The sequence below is a fragment of the Equus quagga genome, chromosome 17 (assembly GCF_021613505.1).
Source record: "Equus quagga isolate Etosha38 chromosome 17, UCLA_HA_Equagga_1.0, whole genome shotgun sequence".
NCBI lineage: Eukaryota > Metazoa > Chordata > Mammalia > Perissodactyla > Equidae > Equus > Equus quagga.
The window spans coordinates 30,609,057-30,629,127 of NC_060283.1; the positions used below are offsets into that span (position 1 = coordinate 30,609,057).

Genomic DNA, 20,071 nt, shown 5'->3' on the forward strand with positions numbered 1-20,071 from the left:
TCTTTGTGCTGGTTAGCTGGAACTCTTTGTCGATGAGGTCATAATTTTCATCCCAGTTTGGCTCATTTATCTCTGCTAGCTTCCTTAATCATAGCGTGCACCACCAGCCCCAGCCAATTGCCTGACAAATGTCTCTTCTGGGTCCAAAGGGAGCCTGAAAAGAGAAGAAAATAGGCGTCAGTCCAGTGGTGCAGCAGTTAGGTTCGCGTGCTCCTCTTTGGCAGCCCCGGGGTTCACCAGTTTGGATCCCAGGCCCAGGCCTATGCACCACCTGTCAAGCCGTGCTGTGGCAGGAGTCCCACATAGAAAATAGAGGAAGATGGGCACAAATGTTGCTCAGGGCTAATCTTCCTCAAAAAAAACAAAACAAAAGAGAATAAAATAATCTGCAAATCTACCACTATACTTGGAAAAATAATTTAAAATGCCCATTTAATCGACAGTGGATTAATAAAGTTATCATTTTTGTCTAGACACTAGTTGGTAGTCATATAGAAAGGCACTACCTATAGATACACAGATGGACAATTCCTAAATGATTCTAGATGAACAATTAATTGATCCATGTTAATGGTGATGAGATTTCCCAGATGTGTTTCACTGTGTCAATCAATGTATAAATAAAGCTTTTTTTTTTTTAATTTTATGGCTGGAAATTTGTACCTTTTGACTACTTTCACCCACCCCCATCCCCCACCTCTGGCAACTGCCACTCAGTTCTATGAATTCTTTTTTTTAGATTCCGCATATAAATGAGATCATACAATATTTGTCTCTCTCTGACTTGTTTCATTTAGCATAATGCCCTCAAGGTCCATCCATGTTGGCCCAAATGGCAGGATTTCCTTTGTTTTTTATGGGCTGAATTATATTCCATTTTGTATATATATCTTCTTTATCTATTCATCCATCAATAGCCATGTCTTGGCTATTGTAAATAATGCTTCAGTGAACATGGGAATACAGATATATTTTTGAGTTAGTGTTTTCGTTTCCTTCAAATAAATACCAGAAGTGGAATGCTGGATCATGTGGTAGTTCTATTTTTAATTTTTTTCAGGAAACTCCATACTGTTTTCCATAGTAGCTGCACCAATTTACATTCTCACCAACAGTACACAAAGGTTCCCTTTTCTCCACATCCTTGCCAACGCTTATTATTTCTTGTCTTTTTGGTAATAGCCATTCTAACAGGTGTGAGGTGATAGCTCATTGTGGTTTTGATTTGCATTTCCCTGATGATTAGTGATGTTGAGCATCTTTCATTACCTGTTGGTTATCTGTATATCTTTGGAGAAATGTCTATTCAGGTTCTCTGCCCACTTTTTGATCAGATTGTTTGGGGTTATTTTGCTATTGAGTTGTATGAGTTCTTTATGTATTTTGGATATTAACCCCTTATCAGATATACGATTTGCAAATACCTTCTCCCATTCCATAGGTTGGGATGGTTTCCTTTGCTGTGCAGAAGTTTTTTAGTTTGATATAGTCCCATTTGTTTATTTTTGCTTTTGTTGCTGATAGAGCCTTATTAAAATGAAGGAAACAAAGGGTTTTAAAAGATTAAAAATCTGAGCACTCTAGTTTTTCACATCAAAATCATTTATTTGAAGCACATCAAACCAAACAATGGCAGAGAGAAAATAATGATGGCTTTGGCTACCTTGGTCACATAATTGGTAAAATAATTTGGTACCATCTGTGTATTAGAAAGGACGTGACATATCCTTTATACCTATCTTTGACCTACAGCCATGTGAAAATTGGTTGATGATGATTGCTATGGTATTATTCAACAACCATCCAAAATATGGGGGTTTTAGCGAAATACATCATCATGTAATTAATTTTCTCCTAAAGTCAAATCCTCAAAAGAAATCCACTATGGAGACCAAATTTAAAAATGCAGTTTTTATAAATGACAAAACAAACAAACCTAACCAGTTCCAGCAGAAGTTTCTCATTTTTGGATCAAATTTTTGTGTAAGTGTATATTGACATGCAAGAAGTTAGGTACAATGTGTCACTGTATGAGTCTCACCTATAAAATAATTTGCCTTGACATGTTGGGAATCTAAGTCTTGTGATGGGTGAAAAGTGTGAGAATAGTTTCTTCTGTCCTGTTACTCCTACTTGCATCAGAGACCATCACTACGGCTCTTTTTAGAAAGGCTCTTTTTTGGTTGCTTCTTCCTCTGGCATCATGGAAATTCCATATGCCCAGTCTTTCATTATGTCTGAGGATATCAGAATTGTTTAAAAGTCTCATATTTAAATAATTAATCCACAAGCCTTTATTGAGGTCCTATTCTTTACTTTGAATCTTCTGTACACTGTTATTCAAAAATAAGCAGAATACAGTCTCTGCCTTCCAGAAACTCAGTGTGGATTTAAATGCCTAATTACTAAATTCCCTTAAAAAGTATAAATAAATTCTAGGCTTCACTTTAATAAAGGCCTTTTTTTTTTAAAGATTTTATTTTTCTTCTTTCTCTCCAAAGCCTCTTGGTACATAGTTGTGCATTTTTAGTTGTGGGTCCTTCTAGTTGTGGCATGTAGGATGCCACCTCAGCTTGATGAGCAGTGCCATGTCCGTGCCCAGGATTTGAACTGGAGAAACCCTGGGACCCCAAAGCAGAGCACGCGAACTTAACCACTCGGCCACGGGCTGGCCTATAATAAAGATCTTTAAACATTAGAATGCAGCTGTGAAAACGATGGCAGGAAGCTCGTTGACAATGTTAGACTTATTAAATATGAATCTGTCAATTGTCCCCAAATTGATCTGTATTTCAAAACAATTACAATGGAAATATAAGCAGGATTTTTTTGAGTATGTTGATGAGCTGATTCTAAAATTTATAAGGAAAAAGAAGAACAAAGTCATAGGTCTTACATTACCTGATTTGAAGACCTATCAAGACAGTCTGGTATTGACGAAAGCACAGATACGTAGATGAACGGAACAAAAGAGAATGTGTAGAAATAGACCCATACAAGTACAGTGAACTGATTTTTGACCACATGTAAAGGTAATCCAGCGGAGAAAGGATAGCCTTTCAGCATCTGGTATTAGAACAATTGGACATCCATATGCTAAAAACTAAATCTCAACCTATACCTCACACCTTATACAAAATTAATTCAACACAGATCATAAACCTAAGTAAAACTATAAAGCTTTTAGAAAAAAGCAAAGGAGAAAAAATTTTTTTACCTTGGATTAGGCAAAGAGTTCTTAGATGTGATGCCAAAAACATTTAATCCATAAAAAAATTGATAAATTGGACTTCATCAAAATTTAAAGATTTTCATTCTTTTGAAACTTTTGAAAACAGTTGACAATGTCTTATAAAGTTAAGCACTTACTTAACCTATGACCCAGCAGTCCTACTCATAAATATTTTCCCCAAGATAAATAAAAATTGTTTTCACACAAAAACCATATACAAATATTTATGGCAGACTTATTCGTAATCTCTAAAGGCTGGAAACAAACCAAATGTCCATCAACTGGTGTTGAGTAAATGAACTGTGGTAGATCTGCATAAAGAAATACTATTCAGCAATTAAAAGGAACAACTATTGATATACGGAATAGTATGGATGATCTCAAATGCATTATGCTTAGTGAAAGAAGTCAGACTCAAAAGACTACTTACTAGTTGATTCCGTGTACGTGACATTCTGGAAAAGGGACACCATAGGAATGGAGAACAGATCAGTGGTCGCCAGTTAATTTCCCCAGGCAGTTAGGACAGTTCTAAACTTGCATGATCTTCCTTCTTTGTCTCTTTTGCTGAATACTCCTTATCTCCCAAATTTAGAACACCCCAGGACTCAGTTCTCGGACATTTTCTATCACAGTCCTTTCCTTGGTGATCAAATTCAGTTCCATGGCTTCAAATACCAGCTATATACTAACTCCCAAATTTATTTCTTCAGCCAATACCTCTATTCTGCTCTCCAGGCTTATTAAACCAATTGCCTATATGACATTTCCACTTGGGAATTTAATAGTATCTCAAACTTAATGGCTCCACAACCAAGCTTCTGAGCTTGTTCTCCAAGCATGCTCTTCTCTCAGGCTTCACCATCTCAGAAAATGGTTAACTACATCTTTCCGCTTGCTTAGCCCAAAAACAATGCAGTCATCCTTGACCTCTCCCTTTTACATCTCTCTTTACTAGCAATTCTACTAAGTTCTTTCTTCAAAAAAGAACTCTCAAATCTGATCACGTCTCTTCACCCTGCTGCCCCAGCCCTGCTCTGAGCTACAGCCGTCTCACCTGGGCTTTGTGATTGCCTTCTGACTGGCCTCCCTGCTTCTGCCTTTGATCCCCATGTCAGCACTACAAGAAACAGTTGCTAAGACAGGAGCAAATGTACAAGAAATTTGTTATGGAAACCCGTGTGGGAGAAAAAGAGAAGGGAATTAGGAGAGGCCAGGAGAGCTGTCAGACTGTGATTCAAGTTTGACCCCAAAAGGAGAGAAGGAAGGTTGAGTGGAACAGACCCAGGCTGCTATGCAATTAAGAAAAGTCCCTGAACCAAAGTCATCTGTCGAAAGAGTCCTGTGATTCCTGGGGAGGGCCTGCTTTGGTATCTCTGTGCTCAGTCAGGGACTGAGAGCAGCCAGTGTGAAGCAGGGCCTCAAAATGCCACAGCTGGGACCCTCAACCAATTCTACTTTCTGCCGTAAGCCACTCAGAGAGCTTTCTAGTCGCTATCATATCCCCTTCCATCTACTTTCTAGACAGTTTTCAGAGTGATCCCGCTAAAATGTAACCAGAGCTTGTTACCTTATTGCTCAAAGCCCTGCAGTCATTCCCATTTGATTCAGAATTAAACCAAACTCCAACTATGGGCTGTCCCACTGCTATAAAGAGGCGCGATCAATAGGTTCTCAACCCCTGGAGTGAAACATTAGTGGCAGATGTGGGGTAGTCTGCCCTGGTAGTCTGCTCTGACCAGATTTATTATCAGTTGGAAGGTCAGAAGATGTTGACTTCTTAGAAAAAGAACAATTTGACTTCTCTGGAATCTTGTTACATGTTAGACCACTTTCTCAGAGTGTTGGTCATAGGACACAGAGCAGATTGTGTTAACACATAACACATTTACTTTTCGTGTGAGAGAATGAGGATAGTATGCATGTCCTGAAGAAGTATCCAAAGATTCGTCTCCAGCCAGGGCCTCTTAAGGTTGTAAGCAGACTGAAATTTTCCTCCTAGTAGACATATTTGACTGTTTGCTATTCATCACTCCTAGAGGCTGTAGATAACTCTTTCTGGAATTAATATTCAAAGAAAGTAAAAGGAACAAGGGCTACTTGGAGAAATGGTTGATTCCAAGGCTGGGGCAGGGGAAGACAGGGTGAGTTCAGAACATCTTATTGTATCAGAAAGTAAGGCAGTGTGAAAAATTCATGGGGACACAGGAGCCAGCTTGAAGGGGTCTCACTGGTCAAATATTGGTCAATTTGAGCATCAAAATAAATAATAACGGGAATGGATTATAACTCATTGGTTAACAAAAAAGAACCTATGAGTCCATGTTATTATAGAGAAATATATCACCATTTTATAGCCCCATTGTAATAATTGATTCATACAAGAATCATCAATAAATACTGAAACTATTAGGTGAAAGACTATTGGGGAAGAAGAGAAGCACACAGTCTCAAGGTATCCCTCTACAGAATACTCTTTAATTACAAAGGGAAAAGTTATCTTCACATTAGAGAAATTCAAGAGGAACGCAGCAGAATGAACAAAGTTAACACCAAGAATGAAGCAAGATGTCAAGATGCCCTCAGGTTTGATGATCACTAGAAGCACTCACAAAACTCAAAAAAGCTGTTGTTCTTGCAGTTACAGTTTGTTATAGCAAAAGGAATGGATTAGGAGCCACCCCCACGGCCGAGTGGTTAAGTTCACGTGCTCTGCTTCTGTGGCCCAGGGTTTCACCAGTTCAGATCCTGTGGCTTAGGCCACGCTGAGGCGATGTCCCACATAGCACAACCAGAAGGACCTGCAACTGGAATATACAACTATGTAGTGCGGGGCTTTGGGGAGAAGGAGAAGAAAAAAGAAAAGAAAAGATTGGCAACAGATGTTAGCTCAGGTGCCAATCTTAAAAAAAAGAAAAAGGATACGGATGGATTAAAATCAGCAGTGTGACGAGGAGCATAGGGCAAAGCCAAGGAGAAACCAGGAGTGAGCTTCCCAGCGTCTTCCTAGTAGAGTCACATGGACAGCGCTTAATTCTCCCAGTAACTGCCTGGGACAATACGTGTGAAGTGTTGCCAACTGAGGCAGCTGACCCAAGCCTTGGTGTCCAGGGTTTTACTGGGGGTCTGTCACATTGGGTTACATGCCTATGTAACTGACCCTAGATACCCAGTCTCCAGACCTCCAGAGGTCACACTGGTACGGCATAGCCCAGGGCCTCAGGGTTGTAAAAACAAGTATTGACCATAAAGTGAATTGGTAGCGTAAATTACCTGGTCAAACTGATGATGCAAGGCCCAAGGTTTGCAAAACACCTCTACTGGCAGGATATTCCAAGGGCTCAGATGTTCTCTCAAGAGCAGGTCAGACGGTCCAGTCTTTTCTTTGGAATGTGCAGAGTTTGAGCAGCCAAGCCTGCAGAGTATATATATATATATATACCCTTTATAGCGTATCCCTGAGAGAAAAGGACACAAATGAACACCGTAGTATCCTGCCAAGTGTTTAACCTAGATGTGCTCACAAGAAAACCATCAGAGACGTCCAAATTGATTGACATTTGGCAAAATAATTGTCCTGATTCAAAAAATGTCAATGTGGGGCCAGCCCCATGGCCGAGTGGTTAAGTTTGTGTGCTCCACTTCAGCGGCCCAGAGTTTTGCCGGTTTGGATCCTGGGTGCGGACATCGCACTACTCATCAGGCCATGCTGAGTCGGCGTCCCACATGCCACAACTAGAAGGACTCACAGCTGAAATATACAACTACATACTGGGGGCATTTGGGGATAAAAAGCAGAAAAAAAAGAAGATTGGCAACAGTTGTTAGCTCAGGTGCCAATCTTTATTAAAAATAAAATGTCAGTGTTATGAAAGACAAAAAAAAAAAGAGTGAGAACTGTTGTAGATTAAAGGAATCCAAAGAGACATCACAACTAGACACGATGTGTGATCTTCGTCGGATGTCCTTTATCAAAACCAAACAGAATACAACAGGTAAAAAAGACGTTGTTGGGGCAATTGGGGATATTTGAATATGGACTATATAGTAGATAGTAATATAGCATCCATGTTAAATTTCCTGAATATGACAAAGACTCCTTCCTTTGAACTTGAGTCAGGCTCCTCTGAGCCTCTGACTTTGCCCCTGACCTTGGCCTCTGTCTCTGGCCCGTTTAGTACAGTTTTAGCAAGAATCCTGCTAGGTCAGCTTATGGAGAATCTCCCACCCATGGGATCTGGCCACTCTTGATATCTGATCAAATTCCTCATCCCTCACCCTCCATATCTTATCACCCTGGCCTGCCTTCAGCAAGAATCCCGGTAAGTTGGTGTAGCCCGAATCTCCTTATCCCTGGTGCTTCCTCTGAGTGATTTTCCATCCCGTGACCCCCACCCTGCTCCTTGGCTGTAAAGCCCACTTGTCTTTGTTGGAGTTGGAGTTGAGCTCAGTCTCTCTCCTCTGCTGCAAAATCCGATTGTAGTAGTTTTCCTGAATAAAGTCTGCCTTGGTGTCTTTGACACGTGTCATGAATATTTTTTCTTTAACAAGTGTAATAATTACGTTAAGACTGTGCAGGAGAATATCCTTGTTATGGGAAGATACAGGCTGAAATATTTAGGAGTAAAGTGTCATGATGTCTGCCACTAACCTGTAAATAATTGAGCAAAATAATAATATATGTATATGTGTGCATCTATACATGTATATATGTGTATACATAGGGAAGAGAGGGAGAGAGAAAGCATATGTGGCAAATGTTAACAATTAAATGAATCTAGATGAGTATTCAATTTACAGTTCTTACAAGTGTTTTGGTTTTTAGGTATAACAAAATAAAAAGTTGGAAAAATAATTCTATAAACCTTTGGTGGGGGGAGAAAAAAGTGTTAAAGAATTTTGTGAGAAAGGCAGCTATAGGTCAGCTATTGATCTTTATTTACTTATTTATATTATGGTAAAAAACACATCATTAAATTTACCATCTTAACCATTTTTTTCTTCAGGACGATTACCCTGAGCTGACATTCACCACCAATCCAATCCTCTTTTTTTTGCTGAGGAAGATTGGCCCTGAGCTAACATCTGTGCCCATCTTCCTCTATTTTATATGTGGGACGCCTGTCACAGCATGGCTTGATGAGCGGTGTGTAGGTCCACACCCGGGATCCGAACCAGTGAACCCCAGGCTGCCAAAGCAGAACATGCAAACTTAAACCACTGCGCCACAGGGCTGGGCCCCTGTCTTAACCATTTTTAAGTGTGCAATTCAGTAGCGTTAAGTATTATTCACAGTGTTGTGCAACATATCTCTTCACAACATATCTCTTCTAAAACTTTTTCATCTTGCAAAATGAGGTAACTTGAGTACCTCATTTACTTGGAATCATACAGTATTCATGCTTTTGTGACTGGCTTATTTCACTTAGCATAATGTCCTTGAAGTTCATCCGTGTTGTAGCACGTAACAGGATTTCCTTCTTTCAAGCTACATAATATTCCATTGTATGCATATACCACATTTTCTTTATCCATTCATTCATAGCTGGACCTTTGGGTTGCTTTTACCTCTTGGACACTGTGAATAACGCTGCAACAAAAATGGATGTGCAAATATCTTTTTGAGATACTGCTTTGAATTCTTTTGGATATTTGCCCAGAAGTGGAATTGCTGAATTATAGGTAATTCATATTCATAAATCTATTTTTAATTTTTTGAGAAACCTCCATAGTGTTTTCCATAATGGCTCCCGCATTTTACATTCCCATCAATAGTAAATAAGGGTTCCAATTTCTCCATATCCTTGCCAATACTGGCAAGGATATTTTTTATTTTTTGTTTTATTTATATATGTTTATTTTATATATGTATTATATATTTATTTGTATATGTTTTATTTTTTGGTTTTTTGATAGTGGCCATCCCAATAGGTGCGAGGTGATATCTCATTGTGGTTTTGAAGTACACGTCTCTTGTGATTGGTAGTGTTAAGTATCTTTTCATATGCTTGTTGGCCATTTGTATATCTTCTCTGGAGAAATGTCTGTTCAAGTCCTTTGCCCGTTTTTTTAATTGGCTTATCTGGTTTTATTATTGTTAAGTTGTAAGGGTTCTTTATATATTCTGGATATTAACCTCTTATCAGATATATGATTTGCAAATATTTTCTCCCTTTCTATAAGCTGATTTTTCACTCTGTTGATTGTTCCCTTTGATACACGAAGTTATAAAGTTTGATGTAGTCCCATTTGTCTATTTTTGCTTTTGTTACCCATGCTTTTGGCGTCATATCCAAGAAATCATTGCCAAACCTAGTGTCCTGAAGATTTTCCTCTATGGTTTCTTCTAGGGGTTTTATAGTTTTAGATCTTACATTTAGGTCTTTAATCCATTTTGAATTTATTTTATTTTTTTTTTTTGAGGAAGATTAGCCCTAAGCTAACATCTGCCACCAATCCTCCTCTTTTTGCTGAGGAAGATTGGCCCTGAGCTAACATCTGTGCCCATCTTCCTCTATTTTATGTGTGGGACGCCTGCCACACCATGGTTTGATAAGCAGTGTGTGGGTCCCTGCCTGGGATCCAAACCAGCAAACCCCAGGCTGCTGAAGTAGAGCGCATGAACTTGCTACAACACCAGGCCAGCCCCATTGAGTTAACTTTTGTATATGGTATAAGGTAAGGGTCCAAACTGATTATTTTGCATGTGGATATCAAGATAGCTATTGGTTTTTAAACTTCTTTTTGCTGCGTGTCTAGCAAAGATCTTATTATAATATTGTAATATGTTGAGTACTAAGGGCATGATAATGGTCGTTTCTTCTTTGATTTTCAATTTAACTTGATAGGAAAACTTATTTCAGTTCAATTATATAAAAGGTATGTCTGAATTTTCTCTATAAATATATTTAAATACATAAGCAACAAGTACATTCTTATACCGCTTATAGATGTGCAAAAGGAAAAAAACCTGAGCAACTCTAGTGGTACTCGGTAAGCACTAATATAGAAAATTCAGTTGAGTAGAAAAAGCAATAACAATAGGAAGAAAATAATTATTAATTAATTTGCTTTCCAAAACTTATACTATAGTAAGAGGGATCTTGCTGAGACAAGCAACATTGAAAACAAACTCATACGCCACACATTGTGCTAGGTATTTCTCTGAAAACAAATAGAGGAATGTCTTAGGTACTATGATAGTGAAAGACAGGACAAGAGGCATCTGGATCACTGTGATTAGCGCCCTGTTGGGTTAAGAACATCGTGTCCTCCACACGCACGGTCACAGATCCGCCGGGGAGCCGGGGAGGCGGGGTCAGGCCGCACCTGTCGGAGCCTCAGTAAGCCCAGGCCCTGTTACGGCTTCCAGTTGGAGCTGGCAGTTGTAGGGATTAAATTATTTAAAGGCTCCAGCTGGCTAATGTAGGCAAGCAGTAGCTTAGAAAACACTTAATCTATTTTTTAAAATCTGTTCCTAAGTTTGTTTTGCTTAGGCTGTGAGACTACAGGCACCATCCACCTGCCACATTCTGGAGTCTTTTTGTCCAAGAGGGTAAATTTATCCAAGAAAAAGAGATCTTTAAGGAATATCTATATTTTAATACACTACACTTACTTTGAGCATAACTTATTTGTAATAAGTATTTTACTAAGCAACTAAAAAGGTAGTATTTACATTTATTTTCAAAAGGGAATTACCAAATTATTTATTTATTTCAACAGTTATCCCTTAAAGTTTTATTTTTAATTCTAGTTAGAGGAGTTTTTGGTAACAAAAAATATGTGGACCCTTTCGACAGGAATATTTTTAAAAGGTAGCTCCATGTGTATTCAGTAGTTTGGTAACCCACTATAATACATTTAATTTCTTTTTAGAAAACTAGTATTACTTAACAAACTGTACTGTGCCTTGAGGTGACCTAACAAAGAGTTGGATACCACCTTCTGGATAGCTCTGAAGCAGAGGATTTATTAGGCAAATCTACTTATATGTAATAAACCATTACTTAGAAGCCCAGCGTGGCTTCGTGAGTGGTGTGCAGGTCGGCACCCAGGACCTGATCCTGTGAACCCCGGGCTGCCAAAGACTAATGACCATCCATCACCACACACGTACCTGATCACCCCTGTCACTCTCCCCCTCCCCCCTTCCCCTCTGTTTACCACCAATCCAATCTTTGTCTCTGTGTGATTGTTGTTGTTTTTATCTTCTACTTGGTATTTGACTTTCTCCCTCTGACTTATTTCACTTAGCATAATGCCCTTAGGGTCCATCTATGTTGTCACAAATGGCCTGATTTCATCATTTCTTATGGCTAAGTAGTATTCCATTGTATACATATACCACATCTTCTTTATCCATTTGTCAATTGATGGGCACCTAGGTTGCTTCCAAGTCTTGGCTATTGTGGATAAGGCTGTGATGAACATAGGGGTGCGTGTATCTTTGTGCAGTTGTGTTTTCATGCTTTTGGGATTTAAGAAAGCACTCTGGGGGGCCGGTGCGGTGGCACAGTGGTTAAGTTTGCGTGGTCCACTTGGGCAGCCTGGGGTTCACTGGTTCGGATCCCGGGTGTGGACCAACACACCGCTGTTGTGTGACAGGTGTCCCACACATATAAAATAAAGGAAGATGGGCACTGATGTTAGCTCAGGGCCAATCTTCTTCAGCAAAAAGAGGAGGATTGGTGGCAGATGTTAGCTCAGGGCTAATCTTCCTCAAAAAAAGAAAGAAAGAAAGAAAGAAAGCACTCTGTAAGTCTTGCTCCTGGCAGTGATGTCACAGACTTGTGGTCAGTGTGCAGGGGACAGCGTGGGGTAGTGACTATCATCGTGAACCCTGGAGCCAGGCTTCCTGCCTTCAAATCCTTGCTCTGCCACTTTCTAGCTATGTGACTTGGCCAAGTTACTTAGCTTCTCTGGGCCTCAGTTTCTTCATCTGTAAACTGGGTACAAAGACAATACTTACTTCCTAGGTTGTTATCAGGATTAAGTGAGTTATCATTAGTAATGAACTTAGAACAGTGTCCAACACATAATAAGCACAGAACTGTTAAAAAGACAAAAAGTGATTTCAAAATAAATAACTGATCTCCTTTGACTCTCCTAGGTAGTATTAAAATATTATAACTTGAAACAGGTGGAAAATGTTTCTATGTGGCTCAGCCAAGTTCCAGAATGAATTTAATTTAGTTGTAATTGCTTTACTTAATATTGAATGCTTTCAGTTTCAGCTTCCAATTTCTAATAACCCTTATCTAGTAGATGGTTAAGTGTGATGTGAATTACTCTGAAGCTTAGCAAGGAGGGTCTTTTTTTTTAACAAAGTTCCTCTAAAATGGAAATATATTTCACATAAAATAAAGAGATACTTATAAAGTGTGTTTATTTAAGTAGAGTAGAAGCATTCAAGTGTTTTTTTAATTTTGTTCACATTTTTCTTTACAGATTAAGACATCACTATATTGACAACACCCTAAAACGGAACAGTTAAAATAAGCCACTGTACATCCTTAAAATGGCCTACGATGCAGCTGTTTAAAAGAATGCGGTAAATTTATGTGCACTAATATGGAACAGCCACCCAGCTGTGTTATGATAAAAAAGGAAAGTGTGAAGCAGTGCAAGGAGCATCCATGTATAGGCTTTTGTAACAATCTGTCCAGTGGGTCACACTCGAGAACAGGTCAGTAAAAAACAGGAAGGAAACAAGTCTTTGCCTTCCCTATTCCCTTCAACCTTGGAGGAAATCTTGTGCAAGAGCATAACTTTTTTGGTCACTCAAAGAAAATTAAGTCCTCTCAACACTGTTATTTCCAATAATAGTTTCATTTTGGTAATTGAACACAGTCCAATGAAATAACTGAAACTCCAAACCCCTGTGTCACCAGAGCTGCTCCTTCTGGCTCAGTTCTGGGTTCAGCATGAGGAAGGGATGGGCCGACACTTCCCCACGACGCAGCCTTGGTCTCCTGCCTCACCCTCCTCCTCTGAGCTCCCCTGGCTCCTCCACGGTTGACAGAAGAGGGAGAAGTAAGAGGTAGCAAAGGTCATACCTGACTGACAAACAGGTGATTCTAGTTCTGGGGGCCTTCTAGGAGCTGCAGTTCTCGTCCTGGTTCCTGACCTCTTCTGTGGTTTTCTCAGAGATGCCCCAGCTAGGGGATCCGACTGCAACTCCTGTGATGTGGTTGATGCTTTTCTCCAGCAGGCCGCTTACACACCTAACCCTCAGCCCTTGGGTGTCTGTGGTCACACACACACACACACACACTCACACTCTTAGGGTCTCATGGCCCTCTGGACAGCCAAATTGGGTGATGTTGTTTTAGACCAATTTCAATCTAGTTTTTGCCCATGAATCCACTTGGTCCTTGCGTCAGTGCAACTCATTCCCAGGGAAGTGTGACCTCTCCATTCTGCCTCTTTGGTCCTAAAGCCATAGCTTCTCGCCTTAGATTTCCCAGGTGTGCATCAGACACCCTTCCACCATTTCCCCCAAACTCTGAGAGATGCTTTCAAGCTCAGCCTTAGAAGTGGTCTTATTGAAGGCTTTTTTTTGGTTTAAGGTAAGGGGAAACACCATCCTCCTAACCCCCATGGGCATGAGGAAAACAGACAGGAATAACACAATCCTCTCCAAAGAATATCCCCCTCTGGCGACTTCAACATCACGGCTTTCATACTTTCCAGATTGGCCACGGTTCACAAAGCCTGGTTTTGATTCTTGCCGTTGTAAGTCCTGTTTGGAAGGCAGCCACTCTCTTTGGAATGTGAGTGGATGTAGTATCTACTCTTTTCTCCCAACCTTTGAGGCTACAAAGACAGAAAGGGTCTCATTACAACATCCTACTTAACACATATCGAGAATACCTCTTCAAAGATACCCAAGAAACAGGTTCTTGCCTGCAGGGGATGTGGCGCTAGGAGGGGGATACTGAGAGGTACACTTCCCTGTGTAGCCCCTTGTACTTTTTTTTAGTAGACTTTATTTTGTAGAGTGGTTTTAGGTTCACAGCAAAATTGAGGGGAAAGTACAGAGATTTCCCATATACCCATTGCCTGCACACGTGCATACCTCCTCCATTATTAACATCCCCACCAGAGTGGTACATTTGTTACAACTGATGAGCCTACATTGACACGTCATCACCCAAAGTCTTCATTTTTATAGTAGAGTTCACTCTTGGTGTGGTACATTTTCTGAGTTTGGACAAATGTATAGTGACACGTATCCACCACTATAGTATCGTACCAGGTATTTTCACTGCCCTAAAAATCCACTGGGCTCTGCCTCTTCATCCCTCCCTCCCCTCAACCCCTGGCAACCACTGGTATTTTTACTGTCTCCATAATTTTGCCTTTCCTAGAATGTTTCTATAGTTGGGCTTGCGCAGTATGCAGCCTTTTCAGATTGGCTTCTTTTACTTGGTAATATGCATTTAAGGTTCCTCTATGTCTTTTCATGGCTTGAGAGCTCATGCAGTACACTTTTGAGTCAAGTACTCACACCTTAGAAAGGGCATGCATAAATTTATACATGTATAAATCTAAGAATACAAGCCAGGCAGGTAAATGAATAGGAAAATCTCTTCCATGGTTAATATTAACTTTTCCTCTCATTAAATCTTCCAATCGAGGAATTTCCTGACATGAAAATGGGTTTGGTCCCAAAAATGAGAAATGGTAAGTCACTGTGTCTTCAGACCACCAAACCTATTTAAACTGTAATTTTGCTGTCAGCACTTCAGAACCTAACCATCACGTTTTAAAATGTTTCCATTGGGGAGGTTTTGATTCACCTTAGTAAGCCGAGAGACTATCTTCTTGTCTTCCCACTCTCCCAGGTAGTGGGGATTTTTCAGCTCTAAACCAGAGTGGCAACTTGTAGAGGGTGTCAAGCATAAAAGGTCTGATGGGCTCTTTCTTCGCATCTCATCAGATGAGGGTGGGACCATCAGCTTCCATTTTCAATGATGTTGCCATGATGATTTTAGTCCTCCCAGTGTCCCACACATCAAAAAATTGTATATGACCCCATGATGGTCTTGAAACCTTTTTAAAATATTCCAAAGACTTTTTTGTTTGGTTAGATTTGGTTTTTCTTTTTTAATTTTTTTATTGAGTTCATAATAGTTTACATCATTGTGAAATTTCAGTTGTACATTATTTCTTGTCTGTCACCACACAAGTGCTTTCCTCACCCCCTGTGCCCACCCCCTACCCCCCTTCCCCTGGTAACCACTGAACTGTTTTCTCTGTCCATGTGTTTGTTAATCTTCCTCATATGAGTGAAATCATCTGGTGTTTGTCTTTCTCTGTCTGGCTTATTTCACTTAGCATAATTCCCTCCAGGTCCATCCATGTTGTTGCAAATGGGATGATTTTGTCTGTTTTTCTGGCTGAGTAATATTCCATTGTATATATGTACCACATCTTTATCCAATCATCAGTCGATGGGCACTTGGATTGCTTCCATGTCTTCGCTATTGTGAATAGTGCTGCAATGAACATAGGGGTGCATGTGTTATTTTGGACTGTTGATTTCAAATTGTTTGTGTAGATACCCAGTACTGGGATAGCTGGGTCATATGGTATTTCTATTTTTAGTTTTTTAGGAATCTCCATATTGTTTTCCACAGTGGCTGCACCAGTTTGCATTCCTACCAGCAGTGTATGAGGGTTCCCTTTTCTTCACACCCTCTCCAACATTTGTTATTTTTAGGCTTAGTGATTATAGCCATTTTAACAGGTGTAAGGTGGTATCTTAATGTCATTTCAATTTGCATTTCCCTGATGATTAGTGACGTTGAACATCTTTTCATGTGTTTATTGGCCATCTGTATATCTTCTTTGGAAAAATGTCTGTTCATATCCTCTGCGCATTTTTTGATTGAGCTGTTTTTTTGTTGTTCAGTTGTGTGAATTCCTTATATGTTATGGAGATTAACCTCTCGTTGGATATGTGATTTGCAAATATTTTCTCCCATTTGTTGGATTGTCTTTTGGTTTTGATCCTAGTTTCTTTTGCCTTGCAGAAGCTCTTTAATGTGATGAAGTCCCACTTGTTTATTTTTTTCTTTTGTTTCCCTTGTCTGATAAGATATGGTATTCGAAAAGATCCTTTTAAGTTTAATGTCAAAGAATGTGCTACCTCTATTATCTTCCAGGAGTTTTATGGTTTCAGGACTTATCTTCAAGTCTTTGATCATTTTGAGTTTATTTTTGTGTATGGCGTGAGATAATGGTCTACTTTCATTCTTTTGCATGTGGCTGTCCAGTTTTCCCAACATGATTTATTGAAGAGACTGTCTTTTCTCCATTGTATGTTCTTGGCACCTTTGTTAAAGATTAGCTGTCCATAGATGTGCAGTTTTATTTCTGGGCTCTCAGTTCTGTTCTATTGATCTGTGCACCTGTTTTTGTACTTGTGTTTTTTTATGTTGTGTTTCTTTGTTTTCTCCTTATTTATTTTTTGTGTCTCTGTTATGCTTTTTTTTTGTTTAGTGTTACCATGAGGTTTGTAGTCAAAATCTCATAGAAAAGATAGTCCGTTTTCTGATGGCCTCTTGTTTCCTTAGACTGAACTGATTCAGTCCCTTTCCTCTTCCCCTCCTACGTTGTTTTTCTCACATCTTATTCCATCTTTTGTTGTGAGTTTGTGATTAAAATGACAAGATTATCTTTGTTTTTGTTGTTTTCCTTCCCTTTATCTTTAATGCTATTCTTGAGTATTTGCTAGCCTATTCTGATGTATAGCTACAATTTTCAGATTTTTGTCTACCTATTTATCACCTCACTCCAAGCTTTGTAACTGCTTTCTCCCTTTTTTCTTTCAAGTATGAGGGCCTTCTTGAGGATTTCTTGCAGGGGCGGTCTCATGGCTATGAATTCCCTTAGCTTTTGTTTATCTAGGAAAGTTTTTATTACTTCATCATATCTGAAGGATATTTTCACTGGATAGACTATTCTTGGCTGAAAATGTTTGTCCTTCAAAGATTTGAATATGTCATTCTGGTCTCTCCTAGCCTGTAAGGTTTCTGCAGAGAAAGCTGCTGAAAGCCTGATAGAGGTTCCTTTGTAGGTTATTTTCCTCTGCTTTGCTGCCCTTAGTATTTTTTCATTGTCATTCACTTTTGCCAGTTTTACTACTATATGCCTTGCAGTAGGTCTTTTTACATTGACATATTTAGGAGATCTGATAGCTTCTTCCACATGGATTTCCATCATCTTCCCTAGGTTTGGGAAGTTCTCTGCTATTATTTCTTTGAACATGCTTTCTGCTCCATTCTCCTTCTCTTCTCACACTGGAATACCTATACGTTTTGTATTGCATTTCCTAATTGAGTCAGATACTTCTCAGAGACTTTCTTCATTTCTTTTTAGTCTTAGTTTTCTCTTTCCTCTATCTGAAGCATTTCAACATGTCTCTCCTTGATTATGCTGATTCACTCCTCTATGGTGTCCACTTGAGCATACAGGGAATCCGTATTTTGTTTTATCTCTTCCATTGTGTCTTTCATCTCTAATATTTCTGACTGATTCTTCTTTATAGTTTCAATCTCTCTTGTGATGTGGCTCCTGAACTCATTGAATTGTTCTCTACATTCTCTTTTAACTTGAGTTTTTTGATGATAGCTATTTTGAATTCTCTGTCATTTAGAATACATATTTCTGTGTCCTCAGGACTGATTTCTGGGTACTTGTCATTTTCTCTCTGGTCTGGAGATTTAATATAATTTTTGATACTGCTAGAGGGTGTGGCTCTGTTTTTGCGCATCGTGGTATTATTTGGTCACAGTTACCGCCTGTTGCCACTGGGTGAGGGTCAAGAGCTGCATATTCTGAGCCGTCTGAGTTCCACTGAGATGCTGGGTGCTGGAGCTGGGCTGGGGGGGTAGAGGGAGGGGTGTTTCTTCTGTGTGCTCTCGGGGTTTTCTCGCTCTGCCCTTGCCATCTGCTCTCTGGGGTGTTGGCCTGATGAGGGTCCCTCCCCACCCCCACATTAGCTTTCACCTCAGTAGGGGCTTTCCCCTAGGCAGCGAGGCTCCTCAGGGGTCTTTGATGTTCCCAACAATGAACATCCCCTCCCCTGTTCCTTCCCTCACAGAGGCCTCCTGAAGTCCCAGACCCCAGTCTTTGGGGAGGGAGTGAGGTTTTCTGTTACCCTGTTCTACCTCCCCCGAGGGGGCTCCAGCCTCTCTGCCCTCCATCATATGGCCATGTGGGTCTCTCAGATGTCTTTGTGTCATGTTTGGATGTCCTGTGTTGGAGTGTGAATGTCTTCTTCATCGTCTGGTGGAGGGGAGAGATTGCTGGGAAACTCACTGCCCCTTGATGCTGATATCACTCCTAGCCTCTTGTATTTTTATTTATTTATTTTTTAAGATTTTATTTTTCCTTTTTCTTCCCAAAGCCCCCCGGTACATAGTTGTATATTTTTAGCTGTGAATCCTTCCAGTTGTGGCATGGGACGCCGCCTCAGCATGGCCTGATGAGCAGTGTCATGTCCGTGCCCAGGATTCGAACAGGCGAAACCCTGGGCTGCCGAATTGGAGCATGCAAACTCAACCACTTGGCCATGAGGCCGGCCCCCTCTTGTGCTTTTAAAATTTCGTACCATGTGTGTTTGTTACCTATTGTGTATATATAATAATCTTTTGTAAGACCCTTCCTCTTGTAAAGTCAGAGCAAAAACACACTAAAGAACAATGTTTTTCAAAAGCAAAATTATAACTCAAGGCACAAAGTGAAGAATTGGTGCAATGCTATAGATTTCCAAGCCAAGAAAGGCCTTTGTCTTTCATTTTCTATATATCTTAATTATGTGTTTTGCTGGAATAAATTATGTTGTGTCAATTCCCCACTGCTTATTTCTGCCTTCATAGTACTACCAAACTGATAAATTATGGTTGAGTCAGTTTTACTCAAATTCTGTTTAACATCTGATTTTGAGTCATAGAAGTGTAAAATTGGAAGGAAACTTAAACATTATTATTCAACTATTCCTTAATTCATGGACATGGAAGCTGAGGCCCTCATAAGAAGTCATCCCAGTGGAAACATCCTCCAGTCAGCCTTCTGGGTGCAGAAAGCCTGCCTGTATTTGTGTGTGTGGGTGTGTTGTTTTCTTCTTTTTTAATTTTAAAGCAAGTGTTGAAGATAAATGAGAGTATCTACTGCATTACGTAGCCCTGTGACAACCCTTGTTCATCCCTTACAGTAGAACCAAGCACTTCTTTTTCTATCTCAAAACCCATTCTACAAGGCACTGGAGGGAAGATTTTGTACAGAAGATGCATTGGTGGTTACGTCATACGACACACGGTAAAATTTAATAACAAACCCCGTGAACCAGTTCTGTTCTCCCTGCGAGTTCATCTCTGAGTACCAGATGCCTTCTCCGCTTCTAACCCTTTTTACAGGCAGCTCCTCAGGCCTGCGTGGTTACACTCAGCTTTACAGCCCTTGGGGTCTCCCCTCCAAACTCCTAGATCTCTCCTTTTTCTCCTGCGGTGCTGCTCAGCTCTCTGCTGGTTTCTTCAGTTTGTGTCTTCACAATGATGAAATCCTTTAGATGAAACCTGTTCATCTAGTAATGCGCTTTCATTAGAAAAAAGTGAGTAGTAAACAAAATAAAAAGTCTTCTTTGTCTAAAAACAAAATCTTTTCCTGTCACATTACAAGAAAGCAACAAATCAACACGGAATCCAGGTTTATACAGTTGAGGACATTTGCTGTCACAAAACCCCAGAATATTAGAGGTGCAAAGACCCTGATTCAAGAGATGAAGAAACTGAGATCTAGAATGAGATCCCTGGAAGACTGTTCGTCATC

General features: G+C 39.9%; 1 protein-coding gene across 1 annotated transcript in view; it reads left to right on the forward strand.

Annotated features, from left to right (window-relative positions):
- LOC124228578 (Holliday junction resolvase MOC1, chloroplastic-like) overlaps nt 1-14,660 on the forward strand; it is a 33,679-nt gene extending 19,019 nt beyond the window's left edge. The window contains exon 5 of the mRNA XM_046643104.1: nt 12,683-14,660. Coding sequence (XP_046499060.1) covers nt 12,683-12,687 — 5 coding nt within the window. The 3' untranslated portion in view covers nt 12,688-14,660. The remainder of the gene's footprint in view (nt 1-12,682) is intronic.
- The last annotated feature ends 5,411 nt before the right edge of the window (nt 14,661-20,071 follow it).